Genomic DNA, 22,224 nt, shown 5'->3' with positions numbered 1-22,224 from the left:
TAATATACTTCAAAAGGTTGACAGAAAAAAAGTTTAAATTTTAATGGTAAAAGAACAGAAAGAAAAAAAAATATAACTCTTTAACCATTAGCCGCCCGGCCAATGGCCGTTTGGCGGCTTCAGATGTGCTCCTCCATTCCGGGTGCACGCCATTTGGCGTGCTCCCGCACATGCGGCGTTTGCAGAGCGGCGCAGCAGTGCGATCTGTCGCCGGCCGTGCACCTCAGACACGGCCGATGACAGATCCGAGTACCGGCTCCCGTTGCTGGTACCATGTGACCTGCTGTGACCAATCACAGCAGGTCACATGACAGTTGTATACATGGATGGCTTCATTCATGATGCCATCCATTGTATACTAGTGCCTAGCTGTGAATGGTCACAGCTAATCACATGCACGTCATGTGATTTGCTGTGACCAAATCACAGCTAAGCACAAAAAAAAAAAAAAAAAAAAAAAAAAGCTGAATGAATCGATTTCCTTCAGGTAAATGCTTGCTTATAGCAAAGTAATTCTTTGCTATAAGCAAATTGTGTAAAAAAAAAAAAAAATACTGATCACTTCCCCAAAGTAGTACAATGTTACTATGGTAACATTGTACTATTTTGGTCATAGTAAAATATGAAAAAAAAATCTTAAAAATAAAAAAAAATGTAATAAAAAATTAAATATAATAAAAAAATAAAAAAAACTGTCATACTGTCACCAGTCAGTGTCCCTGTTCACCGCCATGCCAGTTATATGATGACGCTGTACTGCACTGGTGACAGTATGTAAAAAAAAAAATAGTGAAAATAATTTTTCATTTTTTCATTTTCGGAAAAATTATGACAAAAAAATACAACTTCAAAAAACTCGCCATGCCTCTTATGAAGTATGTCGGACTGTCTACTCTGCAAAAAGGGGTAATTTGGGGATATCTGTACTATTCTGACATTCTTGGACCTCAAGAAATTAGATTGGCCGTCAGTACTTCAGGATTGATCAATATTCAGATCTATACCATAGTTTGTGAACTCTATAACTTTCCTAAAAACTAAATAATACATCCTAATTTGGGTTATTTTCACCAAAGACATGTAGCAGAATACATCTTGGCCTAAATTTATGAAGAACAATTATTTATTTGTAAACTTTTATAACAGAAACAAAGAAAAATGTGTTTTTTTTTCAAAATTTTTGGTCTTTTTTTGTTAATTTAGCAAAAAATAAAAACCCCAGCGGTGATTAAATACCACCAAAAGAAAGCTCTAGTTGTGTGAAGAAAATGATAAAATTTTAGTTTGGGTACAGTGTTGTATGACCGCGCAAGTGTCATTCAAAGTGTGAGAGCGCTGAAACCTGAAAAATGGCCTGGGCAGGAAGGTGTAAAATTGCACGGTATTGAAACGGTTAAAGGAAGAATGTGAGGAAGGATTTTCCCTAGGGTTTATTATGGTTACCTAAGGGTTAATAAGAGGCTTTTTACTTGTAAGGTTGCTTTAACGGATGTCATATACAGATCAATGATCATCCCTTTGATCCACATATGAATAAAATGAGTAAATACACATTAACCATATATAGTTAAAGTCCAGTTGAATGTGACTTACTACAAACTTTTCCAGGTGTCGGCAACCCCCGGCACACACATCCAGCTCTTTTAACCATCTTAAACCCCATTTCTGATGAAAAGCATTCCATTAAAAAAACAATATTTACTACGTAATAGTTTTGATGGTTGTCTTAAGAACGCTCGTGACACGTTGAAACTATGGATCAGATCTGACATATCATATTTTTTTCCCATGTAAATAATAGCAATTTACTAAATAAACGCATCAACTTTTTCACAAACAGGTGGATGAATGTAGTATTGTCTATGTAGTAAATTTTTAATTTTCAACGTAAACAATAGGCTATTATACTGTATTATACCTATAGAAGAACACTTTTTAAAAATCGATATCCTGTCTAGAGATCTTCTTCAAATAACTGTTATTTGAAGCACAAGGCCCATAAAGAGAGACTTCCTGTGAGATTGTAAGATTACTGATCAATCCCATCCGATCTATCCAGGCTTCCAGATTACTGCAGAATGATTAAACCAGCTCATCTACCTTTGACACAGATTAGAGGAGCACAATAGCAGTTTGCCAAATACAAAACTGATTGCAGGGAGCTGCTTAAAGCGGCAATGAAGTAACCAAATATGTGCTCAGCATGGCTCATACATGTCATTTGTAAAGTGCAATTCAGAACTAGAAAAGCTACAATTTCTAGGGAAATTGTGTGAAGTGTTCTTGCCTCCACCAGTAGTCTACAACTGGAGTGGTCGCAGTTTAGAAATTGCCCTTCAAATTTGAGGTGGCTAGAATGCAGTTTAAATGAATGTCAATGGGTGGCGTGAGTTGCAAACAAATGGTCATATTGTGAAAACTATCAGGACTATGGCTTAGCCGTGGACATTTTTAGTGGCAGCAGGGATAGCTGAATGTTTTGAAAGAAGATTTGTGTAGGTGGGCTTGAAAATGAGGGAGTGATGGCAGTTTAGAAATCATGTCCTGATTTTTCAGATCACACTCTAGCTTTTGTCAGCTCCCACTCTAGTTTTGAACATTGCGCCATTCATTCCTATGGGACCAATTTCACCACAAAAACGCCAATATTTCATGAACCATTCGGCGAAACGTTCCACAAAGTAATAGCACACCAATCGGTAACAATCTGCACGTTTCAGTATATTACGGTCTATGTAGTGTAAAAACTGTGGGAGGAGTTAGGGTGGTAAATTTGGCTATAATAATAAGAATATATATGTGAGATAACAGTAAGTGGTCTTGCCATGCAAGAACACTTAATATAGAAATACTTTGAGTAAAAATCTTAATGGAATGTCTCACTATCATTGACAAGATACTATTGATACATTTCACCGCATGTGGGCTTCTTGAATGGTCATCAAAAAATCCTCCACTTTAGCCTTCCTTTTCATTCTCCTTAGACCTGTTTTGGGACCCCTACCCTTTCTTTCTTCCCATCTCCTTAACATCTGTTTCCACCTCCCCACCCTTCAACTGTTTATGGTTTTAAACACAGCTACAGGATAAATGAATATTGAAAATATCAAATACCATATGATATACTGTACTTGTTGCCAGATTACTTTTGTATTATTGCACTAACTGTATGGTTTCTGAAATGTATCTTTATTGTACCATCTGATATGAGTATTGCCAATATTCGTAATCCAGACGATTTTGTACCCTGTATGGTTTTAAGAAATGCTATGAGGAAAGCATTAGCCGAAATGCATTAGCAGCTTGTACACGGTGTCATTTTCTATGTAGCCAATACAGATCTATTTTGAAGAGCACCAAGTAGCCAGCTATACTTGCTATGGATTAACTGCTTTGGGAATTGAATGTCCTAGCCTGCGAACTGGTTTTCCAGCCTTTAAACTTTTAATAGAGTTGATCTGGGGTGACGTTTATCCTATAGTTTTAAGAAATGCCTTCATAAAAAATATATTTGACATAGAGGAAGAAAATCTTTGTTTCAAGCAGAAACTGTACCTGAGCACCACAAACCAAAAGCACTATTTAATTTTTAATATCCAGAGCAAGTTCACCCATTCATACAGGTCTCCATGCTTTATTGTGTTGAGAAATCACTATGTAAAACACAGTTTGTTGCTCCCATTTGCTTCCACTTTGTTATAATACCACTAACAGTTGACCGTGGAATATTTAGTAGCAAGGAAATATCACAGATGGATTTATTGCACAGGTGGCAACCTAGCAAGATACCACGCTTGAATTCACTGACCCATTCTTTCACAAATGTTTGTAGAAGCAGTCTGCATGTCTAGGTGCTTGATTGTATACACCTGTGGCCATGGAGGTGATTGGAACACCTGAATCCAATGATTTGGAGGGCTGGCCCAATATGTTTGGCAAGTGTGTGTGTGTGTGTGTGTGTGTGTATAGACTTCACTCCTCTGACTAACAAAGACGTGTGCTTATATTTATTAGAAACAAAATAGAGTTTGAGAAAGCAGGAATGGGAATTCAACAGTGCTACAAATGTTAAAAAGTTTGATTTTTGTTATTACAAATTAATTAAAACATATAAATGAGAAAAGGATACATAAACTGCTCTGAAAAAATCCCTATTGAAAAAAGTATTGTTGAAAATACTCTCTCTGTGTGATTCTCAACATGTTTAGCCATCATGGCTTCTTCAGGAAGCATTTACACAAGAAGGATACTAGTGGAAATACAAAAAATATTGATATAAAATATGTAACATATGTAAATATGTAAATTACATTGCTCAAAAAAATTAAAGGAACACTTTTTATTCAGAGTATAGCATCAAGTCAATTAACCACATGCCGCCCAGCCACTGTATGAATACGGCGGCAGGGCGGCACGGCTGGGCAAAACCACGTTTTAAAACGCGTCTTTTGTAAACAGGTAGGGGCGCGCGCGAGGCGCGCTGCCGCCCTACCTGTCCCGCCAATCACAGCCACGGATGTCAGTCGCCGGGTCACAGCCGGTCGTTACTGGCTATGTCCCGGCGATAGGCGGCAATCGCTGACAGAGAGCACAGCTGCAGTAGCTGTGCTATCTGTCAGTTCCCTGACAGCTCCAGGACAAGCTGATCGGGACAGAAGAGTGTCCAGTACAGTACACACCCCCGCCCCCTAGTAAAACACTCCCCTCACACAGTTAACCCTTTCCCTGAAAAATAAACTTCCTCCCCAGTGCCATTAGTACAGTGTCAGTGTTTTTTTTTTTTTGCACTGATCACTGTATTGGTGTCACTGGGGATGTCAGTGACCCCAAGTCAGTATCCGCCAATGTCAGAATGTCCGCCGCAGTCCCGCCATAAGTCGCTGATCGCCGCCATTATTAGTATAAAAAACCCCCAAAATCCCAGTATCTCTCCCGCCATTTGTAAACGCTATAACTTTCACGTAAACCAATTAATTTACACATATTGGGTTTTTTGTTTTTTTTTTAGCAAAGACATGTCGCAGAATGCATTTATGACTAGATTTGATTTTTAAATTTTTTTTTACTGGACATGTTTTATAACAAAAAGTCCAAAATATTGTTTTTTTTTTCCTCAAAATTGTCAGCCTTTTTTTTTTTATAGCGCAAAAAATAAAAACCGCACAGGCGATCAAATACCACCGAAAGAAAGCTCAATTTTTGGGAAAAAAATGGATGTAAAGTTCATTTATGTACCGTATTGCATGACTGTGCAATTGTCCATTAAACTAGCGCAGCGCTGTATAGCAAAAAAATGGCGTAAATTGCAGTATCTATACCATAGTTTGTAGACGCTATAACTTTCACACAAAGCAATCAATATACACTTATTGGGATTTTTTTACCAAAAACATGTAGCAGAATACATTTTGGCCTAATTTATAACCAACTTTGAGTTTACTATATATTTTTTATAGCTGAAAGTAAAAAATATTGTTTTTCTTCAAAATTTTTGGCCTTTTTTTGTTTATAGCGTGAAAAATAAAAAGCACACAGGTGATCAAATACCACCAAAATAAAGCTCTATTTGTGTGAAAAAAAGGACGTAAATTTCATTTGGGTGCAGCATTGCATGACCGCGCAATTATCAGTTGAATTAGTGTAGCAAAAAGAGGCCTGGTCATTAAGGGGGGTACATCCTCTGGAGGTCAAGTGGTTAAACTCCTGGGATATTGATCTGGTCAATTAAGAAGTAGAAAGGGGTGTTAATCAGTTTCAGCTGCTTCGGTGTTAATAAAATTAACAACAGGTGCACTAGATGGGCAACACTGACATGACCCCCAAAACAGGAATGGTTTTACAGGTGGAGGCCACTGACATTTTTTTCCTATTCAACTTTTCTGACCGTTTTTCATTAGTTTTGCATTTGGCTGGGGTCAGTGTCACTATTGGTAGCATGAAACAATACTTGGAACCTACAGAGGTTGCACAGGCAGTCCAACTCCTCCCGACATCCTCTAGTGGGCCCTGTGCTCACTGCCCGGCACCATAGAGCTCCTTTGAACACCAGACTTGGCAGGTCCGCCACTGGCACCCTGTGCTTTTCACAGATGAGAGCAGGTTCACCCTGAGAACATGTGACAGATATGAAAGGGTCTGGAGAAGCTGCGGAGGAAGTTATGCTGCCTGTAACAACGTTCAGCATGACTGTATTGGTGGTGGGTCATTGATGGTCTGGGAAGACATATCCATGGAGGGACATGCAGACCTCTACAGGTTAGATAACGGCACCCTGACTGCCATTAGGTATTGGGATGAAATCAATGGACCCTTTATCAAACCTTACTCTGGTGCAGAGGGTCCTGGGTTCCCCCTGGTGCATAACAATGTCCGGCCTCATGTGGTGAGAGTATGCAGGCAGTTCCTGGAGGATGTAGGTATTGATACCATTGAATGACCCCACACTCGACTGTCCTAAATGCAATAAAACACCTCTGGGATATCATGTTTTTGCTCATCTGACGCCATCAGGTTGCACCTCAGACTGTCCAGGAGCTCAGTGATGCCCTGGTCCAGATCTGGGAGGAAATACCCCAGGACACCATCCGTCATTTCATTAGGAGCATGCCCCGACATTGTCAGGCATGCATACAAGCACGTGTAGGCCATACAAACTATGGACTACCATATTGAGTTGCTGAAATGAAATATCAGCAAAATGGACTAGCCTGTGTCTTTCAATTCATTTTCAGGTTGATAATTTTCATTTCCATCAAACGATGGGGCATCCTTACGTTCCGAACACAATACCCAATCAATATCATTGTAGATATCCAGCATGATATTTTTCCCCCTTGAGATCTGATGTGTTTTCAAAGTGTTCCTTTAATTTTTTTGAGCGGTGTATGTTGTAAACTTATTATTTTATACCACAGATATATATCTTCTGTATTTCCACTAATATCATTCTTGTATTACCTCTTCTTGAAGAAGCCATGATGCTGAACACAGAACACATGTTGAGGATAACATATAGAGGATATTTTCAACAATACTTTTGCAATATGGATTTCTGCAGAACAGTTTATGTATACTTTTCTCTTTTGTATGTTTTAATTGTTTTGTAATAATAAAAACCAAACTTTTTAACTAGAAAATTTGGATTTGATACATTTATAGCATTGCCAAAATCCCATTCTTATTTTCTCAAACTCTATTTTGTAACTATGAAAGGATGTGGTGCTTTATACATCATACCTCAAACCCACATATTTATACATTATATTGAACAGAACTTGCTCAGATCAATGCGTGCTTTGGAAAAAAATCCATCTTGCTTTCAAAGTTTTTTTGATTTAATAAATGAGTACAAAGTTTTTTTATAGCAGAGTCAATGTGCCATTATTATAGGACCTCGGACTTGCACTATACCATATTAAATGATTAACAGAACATAATATATTGAATAAATGACAGAAAGAAAACTCCCTTGCCATGAATCTTTGCTTTAGGGGAAAGTCAAACGAACACCTCTGAAAGCCAAATTATTTTTGTTACTAGGAAACCTCAATGCTCATAAAATCTAACACATTGGGAAAAATACACCTCACATTAACATGCAGGTGAATGGGTGGAACCGTTTCATCCCCAGAATACAAACATTTCTTCAAAACCCTATGCATACAAAAACCAAACCAATTCCAAAACTCAGTTTGAGTTTCTAGGTAGTTATCAAAACACTAGCACACAGTTGAACAAACAGATGAAACATATGGAATTTGTTGTACCCGCAAAACAAATTATAGCTAGTCAATTAATCCTTCCAGGGCTACATGACTGCATAGCATAAGTAGGATTTTCACAGCATGCAATTTTGCAAATGTATCTCTGCTCAACCTCCTGCATCATTTTTGGGATAGCAGTGAGGCTAACCACATTCATTACCTCAATCCTGAGCTTTCATCCTCCTGTAAGTCCACCTCCAGCCAGCTTAGACAGTAGGCAGTCCCACAACAACCTAATTTTAGCTTTCAGCTGTATGGGAACTGAACAATTAAATGACGCTGTCAGAGCAGGGTTACTTGTAGCCTAAAACTATAACTGCTAAAGAAAAAGGGAATTCACTTACCTTTCCAGGCCTCCCATGTCTAGAGACAAAGGGGGTGATTTCCTAAAACTGAGGAATGCAAAATCTGGTGCATGGTAGTCAATCAGCTTCTAACTTTGGCTTGTTCAGTGAACCACTTGTCCTCCTGAGGATTTACCCCCTGTCATGACCAGGCCATTTTTTGCATTACGGCGCTGTGCTATTTTAACTGACAATTGTGCGGTCATGCAATGTTGTACCCAAATTAAATTTACATCCTTTTTTTCCCACAAATTGAGCTTTCTTTCGGTGGTATTTGATCGCCTGTACGCTTTTTATTTTTTGCGCTATAAGCAAAAATAGACCAACAATTTTGAGAAAAAAAAACAACATTTTGGATTTTTTTGCTATTAAACATGTCTAGTAAAAAAAAAAAAAAAAAAAAATCACATTTCGTAATAAATTTAGGCCAAAATGTATTCTGCTACATGTCTTTGCTAAAAATAAAAAATCCCAAAACTTGAAAATTAATTAGTTTACGTGAAAATTATAGCGTTTACAAATGGTGGTATAGATAATGGGAATTTTTTTTTTCTACTAGTAATGGCGGCGATGGTGGGGAACTAAATTGGTGTCACTGACACCCCAGTGACACCAGTAGGTGTAGTAGGGCAGGAAGGGGTTAATGTGAGGGTGATCAAAGAGTTAACTGTGTGCTGGGAGTGGTTTAGAGGGGGGCGGGGTGTGTTTCTTCACTGTAAGCACACTGATCGGGATGGCTGTACTGTGCACAGCCATCCCAAGTAGCTCGAGCTGACAGGGAGGAAGATTGTTTGTAAACAAAATAATCTTCCTCCCCATCGGAGATGCTCAGTAAACACCGGGCGCCGGCGGGTAATTACCGACCAGGACCCAGTGATTAACATCCGCGGCCACAAATGGCGGCACGGGTAGGGCGCGCGCCCCTTACTTGGAAATGCAGAATGACTAGTATATATACGTGATCCTGTGCACAGGTGCCACCCTGTAGCAGTATATCTGCTATAGGGCGGTCCTTAAGCGGCTAAAGCGGAATACTCACCTCCGATCCTGCAATGCGCTGTCCTAAAGCTCATGGCTGCTGGTATTTTGGGGCAGCCGGCTTCTGGGTCCTGAATGCCAGCCGCTGTCACTGATGATGTAAGATTCTGCATTGCCGCATTTGTACATTGAGCTGAGCCTGTGCGGCTCACTGTACAAGTGTAGACAGGCAGGTAGGCAGCTTTAATTCAGAAGAGTCAAAGCACGTCTCTTCTGTATTAAAAATCCTGACTGTCCATCCATTTTTATTTTTACTTAAAAGTTACACTTTAAGCTTTGACAAAAAACCTGGAAGCTGATTGGTTTGCATTTAGAGCTGCACCAAATTTTGCATATACAGTTTTAGTAAATCAAATCCATAGTACCCAGTTGTAGGAACTGAATAACTGTTTTCCCCGCTAAATGTTGTGGTTCCTGGAGCTGGCTTGTAAGTTCTGTAGTAATGTAGAAGTTGGAGGGAGAAACTAATGCGTGTGGTGGGGAAGCAAATATTCCACAAACCCAAATTGTGGAACACCTGCAGCAACCAGAGAACAGTGAGACAGCAACTTTTCAAGACATGGGAAGCTGGAAAGGTGAGTATATTCACTTTTCTGTTAGCAGGTACGGTTTTGCCTACAAGCGACCTCATGCTCACAAGATCACTTGAATATAGAATTTTAGATAACAAAATTGGAACTGAAAAATGATTTAATGACTTGAAAAAGAAACCAATAGATAAGCCTTTGTGTTTTCTATGTTTGCTCAGAGTTATGGAACTCTACCAAAACAGTGTCATTTTTATTAGTGGGGTGTTAGAACCTTTTAAGAGCTCTACCAGCTTTTAAGAACTGCCCAATTTGCAATGGGGAGATTTCCAATCATGTCAACTGGACAGGAAACAGGAAAATTTTTCAACAAGGACAAAAACATAAAAAAAAGTAATTATTTTGTATAGCAGGGAAAAGTTAGAAGTAAAAAACATGGAACAGAACTAAAAAGATATAAAAGCAAAAAAGACAACTTGCCTCCTTTTCCTGTTCCATAAGGTAGGTCTATCCTGTTGCTGCCAAGATTTGCAGACTGCTTCTTGTAGTCTTCACAAAGAAATGGTTCAATTTCAGACTTACTGTGGAAGAGCAGCTTTATTATTAAAAGTGTTTAAAGAAAGTACCACAAACAAGCCATGATGTTGACTAGCTTTACCATAACTGGCCCAAGATGAAAACCTAAATTCAAAGATTCCTTGGCAATAACACAATACAGTAGGGTCATAATTATGGCATGATTATAACATTAATCTGCAAGTTGGAGAAATGGTCAAGTGAACAGTTATTTCTGATGTATACTTGAACTTTGAATTTGATTTACCATACACCACATCAACCTCTTGCCTATATACTCGTTGGTTCAAATCTCAACCATGACACTACCTGTTTGGAGTTTTCATGCTCTCCCTGTGTCTGTGTGGGTTTCCTCCCGCCATCCAAAGACACCCTGGTAGGTTAATTGGCTTCTGTCTAATATTGGCCCTTGTATGTGTATGTATGAATGTGAGTTAGGGATCTTAGATTGTAAGTTCCTAGAGGGCAGGGCGTGATGTGAATATACAACATTCATACTTCGAACGGTCTAAGGTTGTCAGTGGTGTACCCCAAGGTTCATTGTTGGGACCCTTAATTTTTAATATATTTATAAACAATATAAAGTCTGAGATTAAAAATCCCATTTCAGTCTTTGCAGATGACACCGAGCTGTGCAGTGGAATAACGTCCTTACAGGATGTCTTCAACTTACAAGCCGACCTCAATGGACTGTGTAATTGGGCAACTATGTGGCAAATGAGGTTTAATGTTGATAAATGTAAGGTAATGCACTTGGGGGCTAAGAATATGCATGCACCATACATACTGGGGGGGGGGGGGGGGGTACAACTGGGGGAATCAATGGTGGAGAAGGATCTGGGAGTTCTGGTAGATCACAAGCTTAATAATGACATGCAATGCCAAGCTGTGGTTTCTAAAGCGAGCAAAATCCTCTCTTGTATTAAAAGAGGTATAGATTCCAGAAAGACAGATATCATATTACCCCGGTACAAATCATTAGTAAGACCTCATCTGGAATATGCAGTTCAGTTCTGGGCACCAATTCACATAAAGAACATTGGGGACCTGGAGAAAGTACAGAGAAGGGCAACCAAAGTGATGAGACATGGAGGAGATCAGCTATGAGGAAAGATTAGAGGAACTGAATTTATTCTCTCTTGAGAAGAGGAGATTAAGGGGGATATGATCAACATGTATAAATACATCAGTGGTTCATATAGTGAACTCGGTGTACAGCTATTCACCCTGAGGTCATCACAGAGGACAAGGGGGCACTCTTTACGTCTGGAGGAAAATAAATTTAATCTTTAAACACGGAAAGATTTCTTCACAGTGAGAGCTGTGAAAATGTGTAATAGACTCCCTCAAGAGTTTGTTCTGGTCAGCTCAGTGGATTGCTTTTAAAAAGGCCTGGATTATTTCTTAGATACACAGAATATAACTGGATACTAACATTTATAGGTAAAGTTGATCCAGGGAATATCTGATGGCCTCTCTGGGGATCATAAAGGAATTTTTTTCCCTGCAGGAGCAAATTGGATCGTGCTTTGCTGGGTTTTTTTTTGCCTTACTCTGAATCAACTGTGGGTATAGGATTATAACTTTTTTTTAATGGTTGAACCTGGATGGATTTTTGTCTTTTTTCAGCCAGACTAACTATGTAACATTTATGTAAAGTATTGCATAAATTGATGGCGCTTAATACGCTTCAGGCAGTCATTGCCAGTAAAGGATTCTTGACAAAATATTAAAAATGAACATTTTATTTATGATTTTATTCATTAGCCCAATTACTTTGGTCCCTTGAAAAAGGAGGGATGGCTGCTCTTAAGCGCTGTAATTCCTAAACCCTTCCTCCAATTTGGATGTACATACCCTCAAATTAAACCCGAGAGTGTGCACTTTTAGCCCATATCCATTATATACAGTCAGGTCCATAAATATTGGGACATCAACACAATTCTAACATTTTTGGCTCTATACACCACCACAATGGATTTGAAATGAAAGAAACAAGATGTGCTTTAACCACTTGAGCTCCAGAGGATTTACCCCCCTAATGACCAGGCCTCTTTTTGCTACTCGGCGCTGCACTAATTCAACTGATAATTGCGTGGTCATGCAATGCTGCACCCAAACGAAATTTACGTCCTTTTTTTCACACAAATAGAGCTTTCTTTCGGTGGTATTTGATCATCTGTGCGCTTTTTATAAACAAAAAAAGGCCAAACATTTTGAAGAAAAACAATATTTTTTACTTTCAGCTATAAAAAATATATAGTAAACTCAAAGTTGGTTATAAATTTAGGCCAAAATGTATTCTGCTACATATTTTTGGTAAAAAAAATCCCAATGAGTGTATATTGATTGCTTTGTGTGGAAGTTATAGCGTCTACAAACTACAACTTACGCCATTTTTCTGCTATACAGCGCTGCGCTAGTTTAACAGACAATTGCGCGGTCATGCAATACGGTACATAAATGAAATTTACATCCTTTTTTCCCCCACAAATTGAGCTTTCTTTTGGTGGTATTTGATCGCCTGTGCGGTTTTAATTTTTTGCGCTATAAAAAAAAAGGCTGACAATTTTGAGGAAAAAAAAAACCAATACATTCTGCGACATGTTTTTGCTAAAAAAAAAAAAAAAAAATACGTGTAAATTAATTGGTTTACGTGAAAGTTATAGCGTTTACAAATGGCGGGAAAGATACTGGAATTTTTCGAGGTTTTTTTATACTAATAATGGCAGCCATCAGTGAATTATGGCGGCGACCAGTGACTTATGGCGGGACTGCGGCGGACATTCTGACATTGGGGGGTACTGATTTGGGGTCACTGACATCCCCAAAAACACTAATACAGTGATCAGTGCAAAAAGAAAAACACTGACACTGTACTAATGGCACTGGGGAGGAAGGGGTTAACTTTATTTTGCAGGGAAGGGTTATCTGTGTGAGGGGGAGTGCTTTACTAGGGGATGGGGGTGTGTACTGCACAGGACACCGCTGATCGAGAGAGAGAAACTCTTCTGTCTCGATCAGCTTGTCCTCGAGCTGACAAGGAAGTGACAGACAGCACAGCTACTGCAGCTGTGCTCTCTGTCACTGTTTACCGCCGATCGCCGGGAAACAGCCGCTAAGGACCGGCTGTGACCCGGCGACTGACATCCGCGGCCTTGCGCGCGCCCCCTATTTGTTTACAAAACACACGGTTTAAAACGTGGTTTTGCCTGCCAGTGCCGCCCTGCCGCCGTATTTCTACAGTGGCTGGGCGGCAAGTGGTTAACTGCAGACTGTCGGCTTTAATTTGAGGGTATTTACATCCAAATCAGGTGAACAGTGTAGGAATTACAACATGCATATGTGCCTCCCACTTGTTAAGGGACCAAAAGTAATGGGACAATTGGCTTCTCAGCTGTTTCATGGCCAAGTGTGTGTTATTCCCTCATTATCCCAATTACAATGAGCAGATAAAAGGTCCAGAGTTCATTTCAAGTGTGCTATTTGCATTTGGAATCTGTTGCTGTCAACTCTCAAGATGAGATCCAAAGAGCTGTCACTATCAGTGAAGCAAGCCATCATTAGGCTGAAAAAACAAAACAAACCCATCAGAGAGATAGCAAAAACATTAGGCGTGGCCAAAACAACTGTTTGGAACATTCTTAAAAAGAAGGAACGCATCGGTGAGCTCAGCAACACCAAAAGACCCGGAAGACCATGGAAAACAACTTTGGTGGATGACCGAAGAATTCTTTCCCTGGTGAAGAAAACACCCTTCACAACAGTTGGCCAGATCAAGAACACTCTCCAGGAGGTAGGTGTATGTGTGTCAAAGTCAACAATCAAGAGAAGACTTCACCAGAGTGAATACAGAGGGTTCACCACAAGATGTAAACCATTGGTGAGCCTCAAAAACAATAAGGCCAGATTAGAGTTTGCCAAACGACATCTAAAAAAGCCTTCACAGTTCTGGAACAACATCCTATGGACAGATGAGACCAAGATCAACTTGTACCAGAGTGATGGGAAGAGAAGAGTATGGAGAAGGAAAGGAACTGCTCATGATCCTAAGCATACCACCTCATCAGTGAAGCATGGTGGTGGTAGTGTCATGGCGTGGGCATGTATGGCTGCCAATGGAACTGGTTCTCTTGTATTTATTGATGATGTGACTGCTGACAAAAGCAGCAGGATGAATTCTGAAGTGTTTCGGGCAATATTATCTGCTCATGTTCAGCCAAATGCTTCAGAACTCATTGGACGCCGCTTCACAGTGCAGATGGACAATGACCCAAAGCATACTGCAAAAGCAACCAAAGAGTTTTTTAAGGGAAAGAAGTGGAATGTTATGCAATGGCCAAGTCAATCACCTGACCTGAATCCGACTGAGCATGCATTTCACTTGCTGAAGACAAAACTGAAGGGAAAATGCCCCAAGAACAAGCAGGAACTGAAGACAGTTGCAGTAGAGGCCTGGCAGAGCATCACCAGGGATGAAACCCAGCGTCTGGCGATGTCTTTGCATTCCAGACTTCAGGCTGTAATTTACTGCAAAGGATTTGCAACCAAGTATTAAAAAGTGAAAGTTTGATTTATGATTATTCTGTCCCATTACTTTTGGTCCCTTAACAAGTGGGAGGCACATATGCAAACTGTTGTAATTCCTACACCGTTCACCTGATTTGGATGTAAGTGCCTTCAAATTAAAGCTGACAGTCTGCAGTTAAAGCACATCTTGCTCATTTCATTTCAAATCCATTGTGGTGGTGTATAGAGCCAAAATGTTAGAATTGTGTCGATGTCCCAATATTTATGGACTGTAACTATAGCTTGAATATATTTTCGTAAATACCTGAAAAAATCTAAAATTGTGCCTGTGTCCAAATATATACGGACATAACTGTATATCCAGGTTTTAAAGGAACATATGCTCCTATCTAGACATCTTTTTTAGGGAAGGCCTTGCATATTTCAGCAGGACAATGCTAAACTGCATACTGCATCTATGACAACAGCATGGCTTCATAGTAGAAGAGTCCGGGTGCTTAACTGGTCTGTCTGCAGTCCAGACCTTTCAACAATTTAAAATATTTGGTGCATCTTGAAACAGAAAACACAACAGAATGTTGCCAAAAGAAGAGTGGATGCTACACCTTGGTGAACATGGCCCTATTCCAACCTTTTTGAGACATTTTTCTGCTATCAATTTCAAAATGCCAATATTTCAATTAAGTAAGTTTTCCTTCTTGTAACCAAAATTGGTAGTTTATTCCAGTTTTTGCTTTTAAGTCGAATTCTGGTTAACATCAGAGCTGGATTATAGTGTAAATAGTCCCCCATTTGTGGATGTATAATAATCCCTAGATATTTACAGGACGTCACTACCTTAATCTCATGAGTACCCATAAGTGGGGGAACATTTTGATTACCAAATATAATAAGCAGGACTGACTTATCCCAAACAATAAAACCAGAATAGGAACCATGCATCGCTATCACTGCCATGAACAATACTAAAGAGCTGTCCAAATCCCCTAAAAATAACAGCATGTTGTGTCCATACAAAGCATTTTTTTCCTCCCTATCTTCTCTTTAAAACCCCACTATAGATTTGGATTATTTAATTTCTTGGTGAGAATCAAGGAGTTGGTCCACTCACATACTTCCTAGATCTCCAATACTTGAGTGGCAAGACTTACGCTCAGTAATGTGTCTGTACCATCACACCATGCCATAAAGGAGGTTTCCCCAGCTCTGTAATGGACATGACAGTTAGGTGGAACTGCAAATTCTAGTGGGTTTATCTCAGAAAAGGAACCCAAAGATATATCGAGCAAATTTCCCAAAGCTTTAGTGCAAGGATAAAGATCTAAATTTTCAGCTGAAACTAACTATCATGTCTTTTAATTGCTTCCCATCTGCCCGTTGCCTATAGACGGTGGATGGGAAGCAGCGCCAATGCAGGCTAAGGTACCTGTACATCATCCTGCATCAGAGGCTCCTGTGGGGCTCACAGAGTGCACACCCGGGAGACACCCGAACACAGCAGATCACATTACCACTGTGTCCAGGTGATCACATGGTGTTTTACCATTTGATTGCTGTAGCCAATCACAGCAATCACATAGTAAACAATACTAAGTAAAAGTAAACATCTGTTCTCTCTGCTCTCACTGTGAGAGCAGAGAAAATCGATGCTGCAGCCTGTGAGTGTACAAGCAGCCTGTCAAGCTGCCTGTGAGTGTACAAGCAGCCTGTCAAGCTGCTTGTACACTCACAAACTGCAATGCCAGCCACCCCAGAGTCCCTGATCACTGCCCCAGTGCCCCTAATCACTGCCCCAGTGTAATGTAAGTAAAAACGCAGCTAGCCCTTGTCACCTGTCCCAGTGCTTAGAAAAACACAGCCATACACTATACCAATGTCCTGATCACTGCCATATCAGCGTTTCGATCACTGCCATACCCCATACCAGCGTCCTGATTACCACCATACCCCATACCAGCATCCTGATTACTTGCATACCCCATACAAGCATCCTGATCGCCAACATCCTGATCACCGCCATACCCCATACCAGCTCCCAGACCACCACCATACCCCGTACCAGCGTCCTGATCACCACCATACCCCATACCTGTGTCCTGATCGACGCCATACCAGCGTCCTGATCACAGCCATACCGATGTCCTGATTGCCACCATATTCCATACTAGCATCCTAATCACTTCCATACCCCCATACCGGTGTCCTTATCACCACCTACCCCATATCAGCATTCCGATTGGAACGATCATACGCAATAGAGGCATGGAACTTGTACGCGACATCCATTTTTGGTTTTTCATGAGCAATGATCTTTCTCCCGTCTCCTGAAAGCTATGGAATTTGTAGCTGTAACTTTTAACAAACTTCAAAAGAGCTTCTTATCTTAATTAAAACACAGAGCTGGCCAGGCTGTAAACAGCTAATTAGCATTGGTAGGATATCTGTTTCCAGTAACCATGGAACACACTTTCCTCTGCCCTATCGTAAAACAATAACTCAGTAAAGCCTTCACACATGACCTGTAAGGCCATTAAGGCTCTGGGAATGCAGAGCGTGCAATTAAACGTCTATTTCACAACTTAAGAATTCAACAGGAACGGGACACATTAATATTAGGTATATATTTGAATGGAGAATATCCTACCGAACAAATTAAGGTCATACATGACTATGTTAGCACATATGAAAGGGAAGAAAGCAGTCTCCTGCCTCCTGGGTGACAAGGTACACTGTGTTAGGTATCCCTGGGTTCGAAATATAATTCTGAATATCTGCCAGTTGCTAGAATACCACCCGCACATATTGGAGGTTATTAATATTAGTGTAAAACAGTAGTTGGGACTTGGTCATTTGGTGACCTCCTAGCACCCATCCCATAAACCCGATTATTGGTCAGTTGGTCTCTGGCGACACCCCTCTGATATCATAGAAAAGGAACTGACCGGATCTAGTAAATGAGCTCTCGTTTAACATCCACCAAGGAACATGTTAACGAACTTCAGAGTCAAGGCAATGTTTTTGCTTGGACAATTGGACTCTGCTAAAACCAAGGACTTTGCAAGTATTCTGCCTTCTTAACTCCTTTCTTTTATTTCTCTGTTGCATTATTGTTCTCTTTATTTCTTTGTAACATCCCTTACTGTAAATATTGTAATTGCATCATTTGACCTTTTCATTAATAAACCCTATTTTTAAAAGTGTTAAAATTATATCTAAGGTTTTTAATGCAAACTAAAGCATCCCTGTCTCTTGAAGTGTGCTGATAACAATCCTCTGAATATACTGGTCTGTGGTGACAGTGTGTGCTACAGACATTTATTGTTCACATTTGTTCTTGCTAACATTGTGAAGGGTTGATAGTCCCAAAGCTATCTGGTGGCAGTTTTGAGTTTGAAGGGTTAATTGCGTAATTAATTAACCCAGTGACAATCACTCTCAGGCTGCTGGCACATAGATTGTGGTCCCGCGAGCTGAAAAATCTTTCTGCAGGGTGCAGCTGAGAGTGGCATTGTTACACAAGTGACAGCGTGGTGTGAGACTGGCTGGTCCTTTGTCACGAATTGGTGCGTAAGGCAGGGGTCAGGCACCGTGGTCATCACACTGATCACCGCCATACCAGCATCCTGATCACAGCCATACCAGTGTCCTGATCACTGCCTTACGCCATACTAGCATCCTGATCACTGCCATACCCTGTATCAGCATCCTGATCACCGCCATGTCCCATAATAGCGTCCTAATCACTGCCATAATGCTATACCAGTGTCCTGATCACTGCCATACCACCATACCAGCGTCCTGATCACTGCCATACCACCATACCAGCGTCTTGATCACTGCCATACCACCATACCAGCGTCCTGATCAATGCCATACCCAATAGCAGCGCCCTGATCACCGCCATACCCCATACCAGCGTTCTGATCACTGCCATACCAGCGTTCTGATCACTGCCATACCAGCGTTCTGATCACTGCCATACCAGCGTTCTGATCACTGCCATACCAGCGTTCTGATCACTGCCATACCAGCGTTCTGATCACCGCCATACCAGCGTTCTGATCACCGCCATACCAGCGCTCTGATCACCGCCATACCAGCGTTCTGATCACCGCCATACCAGCGTCCTGATCACCGCCATACCAGCGTCCTGATCACCGCCATACCAGCGTTCTGATCACCGCCATACCAGCGTCCTGATCACCGCCATACCAGCGTCCTGATCACCGCCATACCAACGTCCTGATCACCGCCATACCAACGTCCTGATCACCGCCATACCAACGTCCTGATCACCGCCATACCAACGTCCTGATCACCGCCATACCAACGTCCTGATCACCGCCATACCAACGTCCTGATCACCGCCATACCAGCGTCCTGATCACTGCCATACCACCATACCAGCGTCCTGATCACTGCCATACCACCATCCTGATCAATGCCATACCCCATACCAGCGTTCTGATCACTGCCATACCAGCGTTCTGATCACTGCCATACCAGCGTTCTGATCACTGCCATACCAGCGTTCTGATCACTGCCATACCAGCGTTCTGATCACTGCCATACCAGCGTTCTGATCACTGCCATACCAGCGTTCTGATCACTGCCATACCAGCGTTCTGATCACTGCCATACCAGCGTTCTGATCACTGCCATACCAGCGTTCTGATCACTGCCATACCAGCGTCCTGATCACCGCCATACCAGCGTCCTGATCACCGCCATACCAACGTCCTGATCACCGCCATACCAACGTCCTGATCACCGCCATACCAACGTCCTGATCACCGCCATACCAACGTCCTGATCACCGCCATACCAACGTCCTGATCACCGCCATACCAACGTCCTGATCACCGCCATACCAACGTCCTGATCACCGCCATACCAACGTCCTGATCACCGCCATACCAACGTCCTGATCACCGCCATACCAACGTCCTGATCACCGCCATACCAATGTCCTGATCACCGCCATACCAACGCTCTGATCACTGCCATACCAACGTCCTAATCACCCCATACTGGTGTCCTGATAACCGCAGTACCCCATACCAGCATTTTAGGGTCTCAACTGATCAATTTTCAGTTATATATCCCATTATTTATAGACTCTATAACTTTCACAGACTAAATAGTATAAACTGGTGATGGGGAGGAGAACTTCCGCTTCTGATCGTCTAGGTCATCACAGCGGATGTGGGTACCAGTCAAAATCTGATGTGATGTGCTATATAGTGCAGAAAAAATATAGCATGTCTGTTTGATGCTAGCCTGCACAGTAAAATGCTGTGTTTTACCATGTGGACTAGTGTTAACCTAACCCTTGGGTTTATTCTGTTGAGTTTCAATTTTCTTTATACCACTGCACATGTAGGGTATGAACAGGACATACAAAGAACAATTATTTTCTATGTGCCCTGGTTTTTACCATACATTTGCAGCGGTGTACAGAAAAATAAAGCTCAACAGGAGGGAGATTTATTAAAGCTGGAGCACCCAGAATCCGGTGCAGCTGTGCATGGTAGCCAATCAGCTACCAGCTGGTTCAATTAAGCTTTGACAATAAAACCTGGGAGCTGATTGGTTTCTATGAAGAGTTGCACCAGACTTTGTATGCTCCAGTTTTCGTAATCTCAGTCCACAGTGTAAACAAACCTTTCAAAGTTTTAAACCACTGAGAGTCACAAAGAAGAAGCAAGAGAGCCACACATGGCCAAAAACACCAGTACAACATGCTTGCTCTAACGTCAACCAGCAGCCCTGGATGCATAGTTTGCAAGCACGAATGCAATAATCTGCATGGTTGTTGCCTAAGAAACAGTATCATAGTAAAGAGCTTTTTGATCCCTTCTTACCCACTAACCTTGGTGCTTCTTTGCACACCTGCAATGTTGGCTGGTTGGGCCTCTCTCGTACAAAAACTAATATTATAAAGGAGTAATGGATCTAAACAGTGGCCTATATCAAATAATGGCTTTATCACTTAGGCTATTACCACATTAAAACAAAACAATGTTTTACACTGAAACGTTACTACTTACACAAGTCACCCTTTTGACCCAAGGTAATCCTAAATTAAAGATATATTAATAACTGCAGCAAACATATGTTTGCAGACAAATGTGCTCCCTAAACAGAAGCAGCATTGCTAGTTCTTTAAAGACCAAAACACAAAAGTAGAATTAATAATGGCCACAATATGCCTTTGAATGCCAGTTTGGGTGCTCAATATCTCCACCTGACATGCTTTAGAGAGCTGATAAAGGATTAATATTAAATGGAAAACAAATGATGGTTAGTATATACACAGCGGATCCTGCTGCTTACCAAACAGAAACTGGCATAGATTTAATCAGGCTAGCTAAGCATGTAGGAAAAAAAAAAAGTGCATTGAAACCTAATATTCAGCTTTGTTGAGACAAATGTAAATATCATGAAAGCTGAACCTGTAGCCATAAAATACTGGGCATGTTAGCAATAACAAATGGTAGCAGGCACCACAAAGTAATGTTTTTTTCATACCGGGGAGCTCCCAAAAGCACAATCATATTTCAGGAAAAACAAATTTTTTTGTGTTCACCTGTAAAATCCTTTTCTCCACGTTACTGGAGGACAAAGTCCTGCTTTAGATCATTGCCTACTGGGTATTATTATTATTATTATACAGGATTTATATAGCGCCAACAGTTTGCTCAGCGCTTTACAATATGGTGGGAGACAGTCCAGTAACAATACAGTTCAAAACAAGAGGGATTGGAGGGCCCTGCTCCTTGGAGCTTACAATCTAGTAGGGAGGGGATAGTGGTACAAAAGGTAATAACTGTGGGGGATGGAGTGGTTGGGAGAGTAGAGGATTCCAGTATTAGCTGAGGGCGGGGTAGGCTTCCCTGAAGAGGTAGGTTTTCAGAGTGTGCCTAAAAGTGAGCAGAGTAGGCGATAGTCTGATAGATTGGGGTAGGGAGTTCCAGAGGATGGGGGAAGCCTTGGAGAAGTCCTGGAGACAAGCATGGGAAGAGGAGACAAGGGAGCTAGAGAGTAGGAGGTCTTGCGAGGAGTGGAGAGTACGGTTTGGGTGATATTTGGAGACAAGATCGGTGATGTAATTTGGGGCAGTGTTATGAACGGCTTTATACGTCAGTGTTAGTGCTTTGAATTTTATCCGTTGGGCAATTGGAAGCCAGTGATGGGATTGGCAGAGAGGGGTGGCAGATACAGAATGGTTAGTAAGGTGGATGAGTCTGGCAGCAGCATTCATGATAGACTGAAGTGGGGATAGCCTGCGATGAGGTAGGCCAATAAAGAGGGAGTTACAGTAGTCAAGGAGTGATATAATAAGGGAGTGAATGAGTTGCTTTGTGATTTCCGAGGTTAGGAACGGTCGTATCTTGGAGATGTTGTGGAGGTGAAGTCTACACGAGCTTGTCAGCGATTGGACCT

The 22,224-nt window shown here is 41.1% G+C and overlaps 1 protein-coding gene across 3 annotated transcripts in view; it reads right to left on the bottom strand.

Moving 5' to 3' along the window:
- Window positions 1-22,224, bottom strand: part of ST3GAL6 (ST3 beta-galactoside alpha-2,3-sialyltransferase 6) — a 221,127-nt gene that overhangs the window by 36,547 nt on the left and 162,356 nt on the right. For all 3 annotated transcript variants that reach the window (XM_089682948.1, XM_089682949.1, XM_089682950.1), the window contains one exon: window positions 10,149-10,253. In XM_089682948.1, the coding sequence (XP_089539074.1) occupies window positions 10,149-10,253 (105 nt within the window). The remainder of the gene's footprint in view (window positions 1-10,148; window positions 10,254-22,224) is intronic.

This window comes from Staurois parvus, unplaced genomic scaffold (genome assembly GCF_062004578.1).
Source record: "Staurois parvus isolate SC_StPar_1 unplaced genomic scaffold, SC_StPar_1.0 ptg000299l, whole genome shotgun sequence".
Taxonomy (NCBI): Eukaryota; Metazoa; Chordata; class Amphibia; order Anura; family Ranidae; genus Staurois; species Staurois parvus.
The sequence above is the reverse complement of the archived record's forward strand: the minus strand, read 5'-3'. Positions and strand labels throughout refer to the sequence as shown.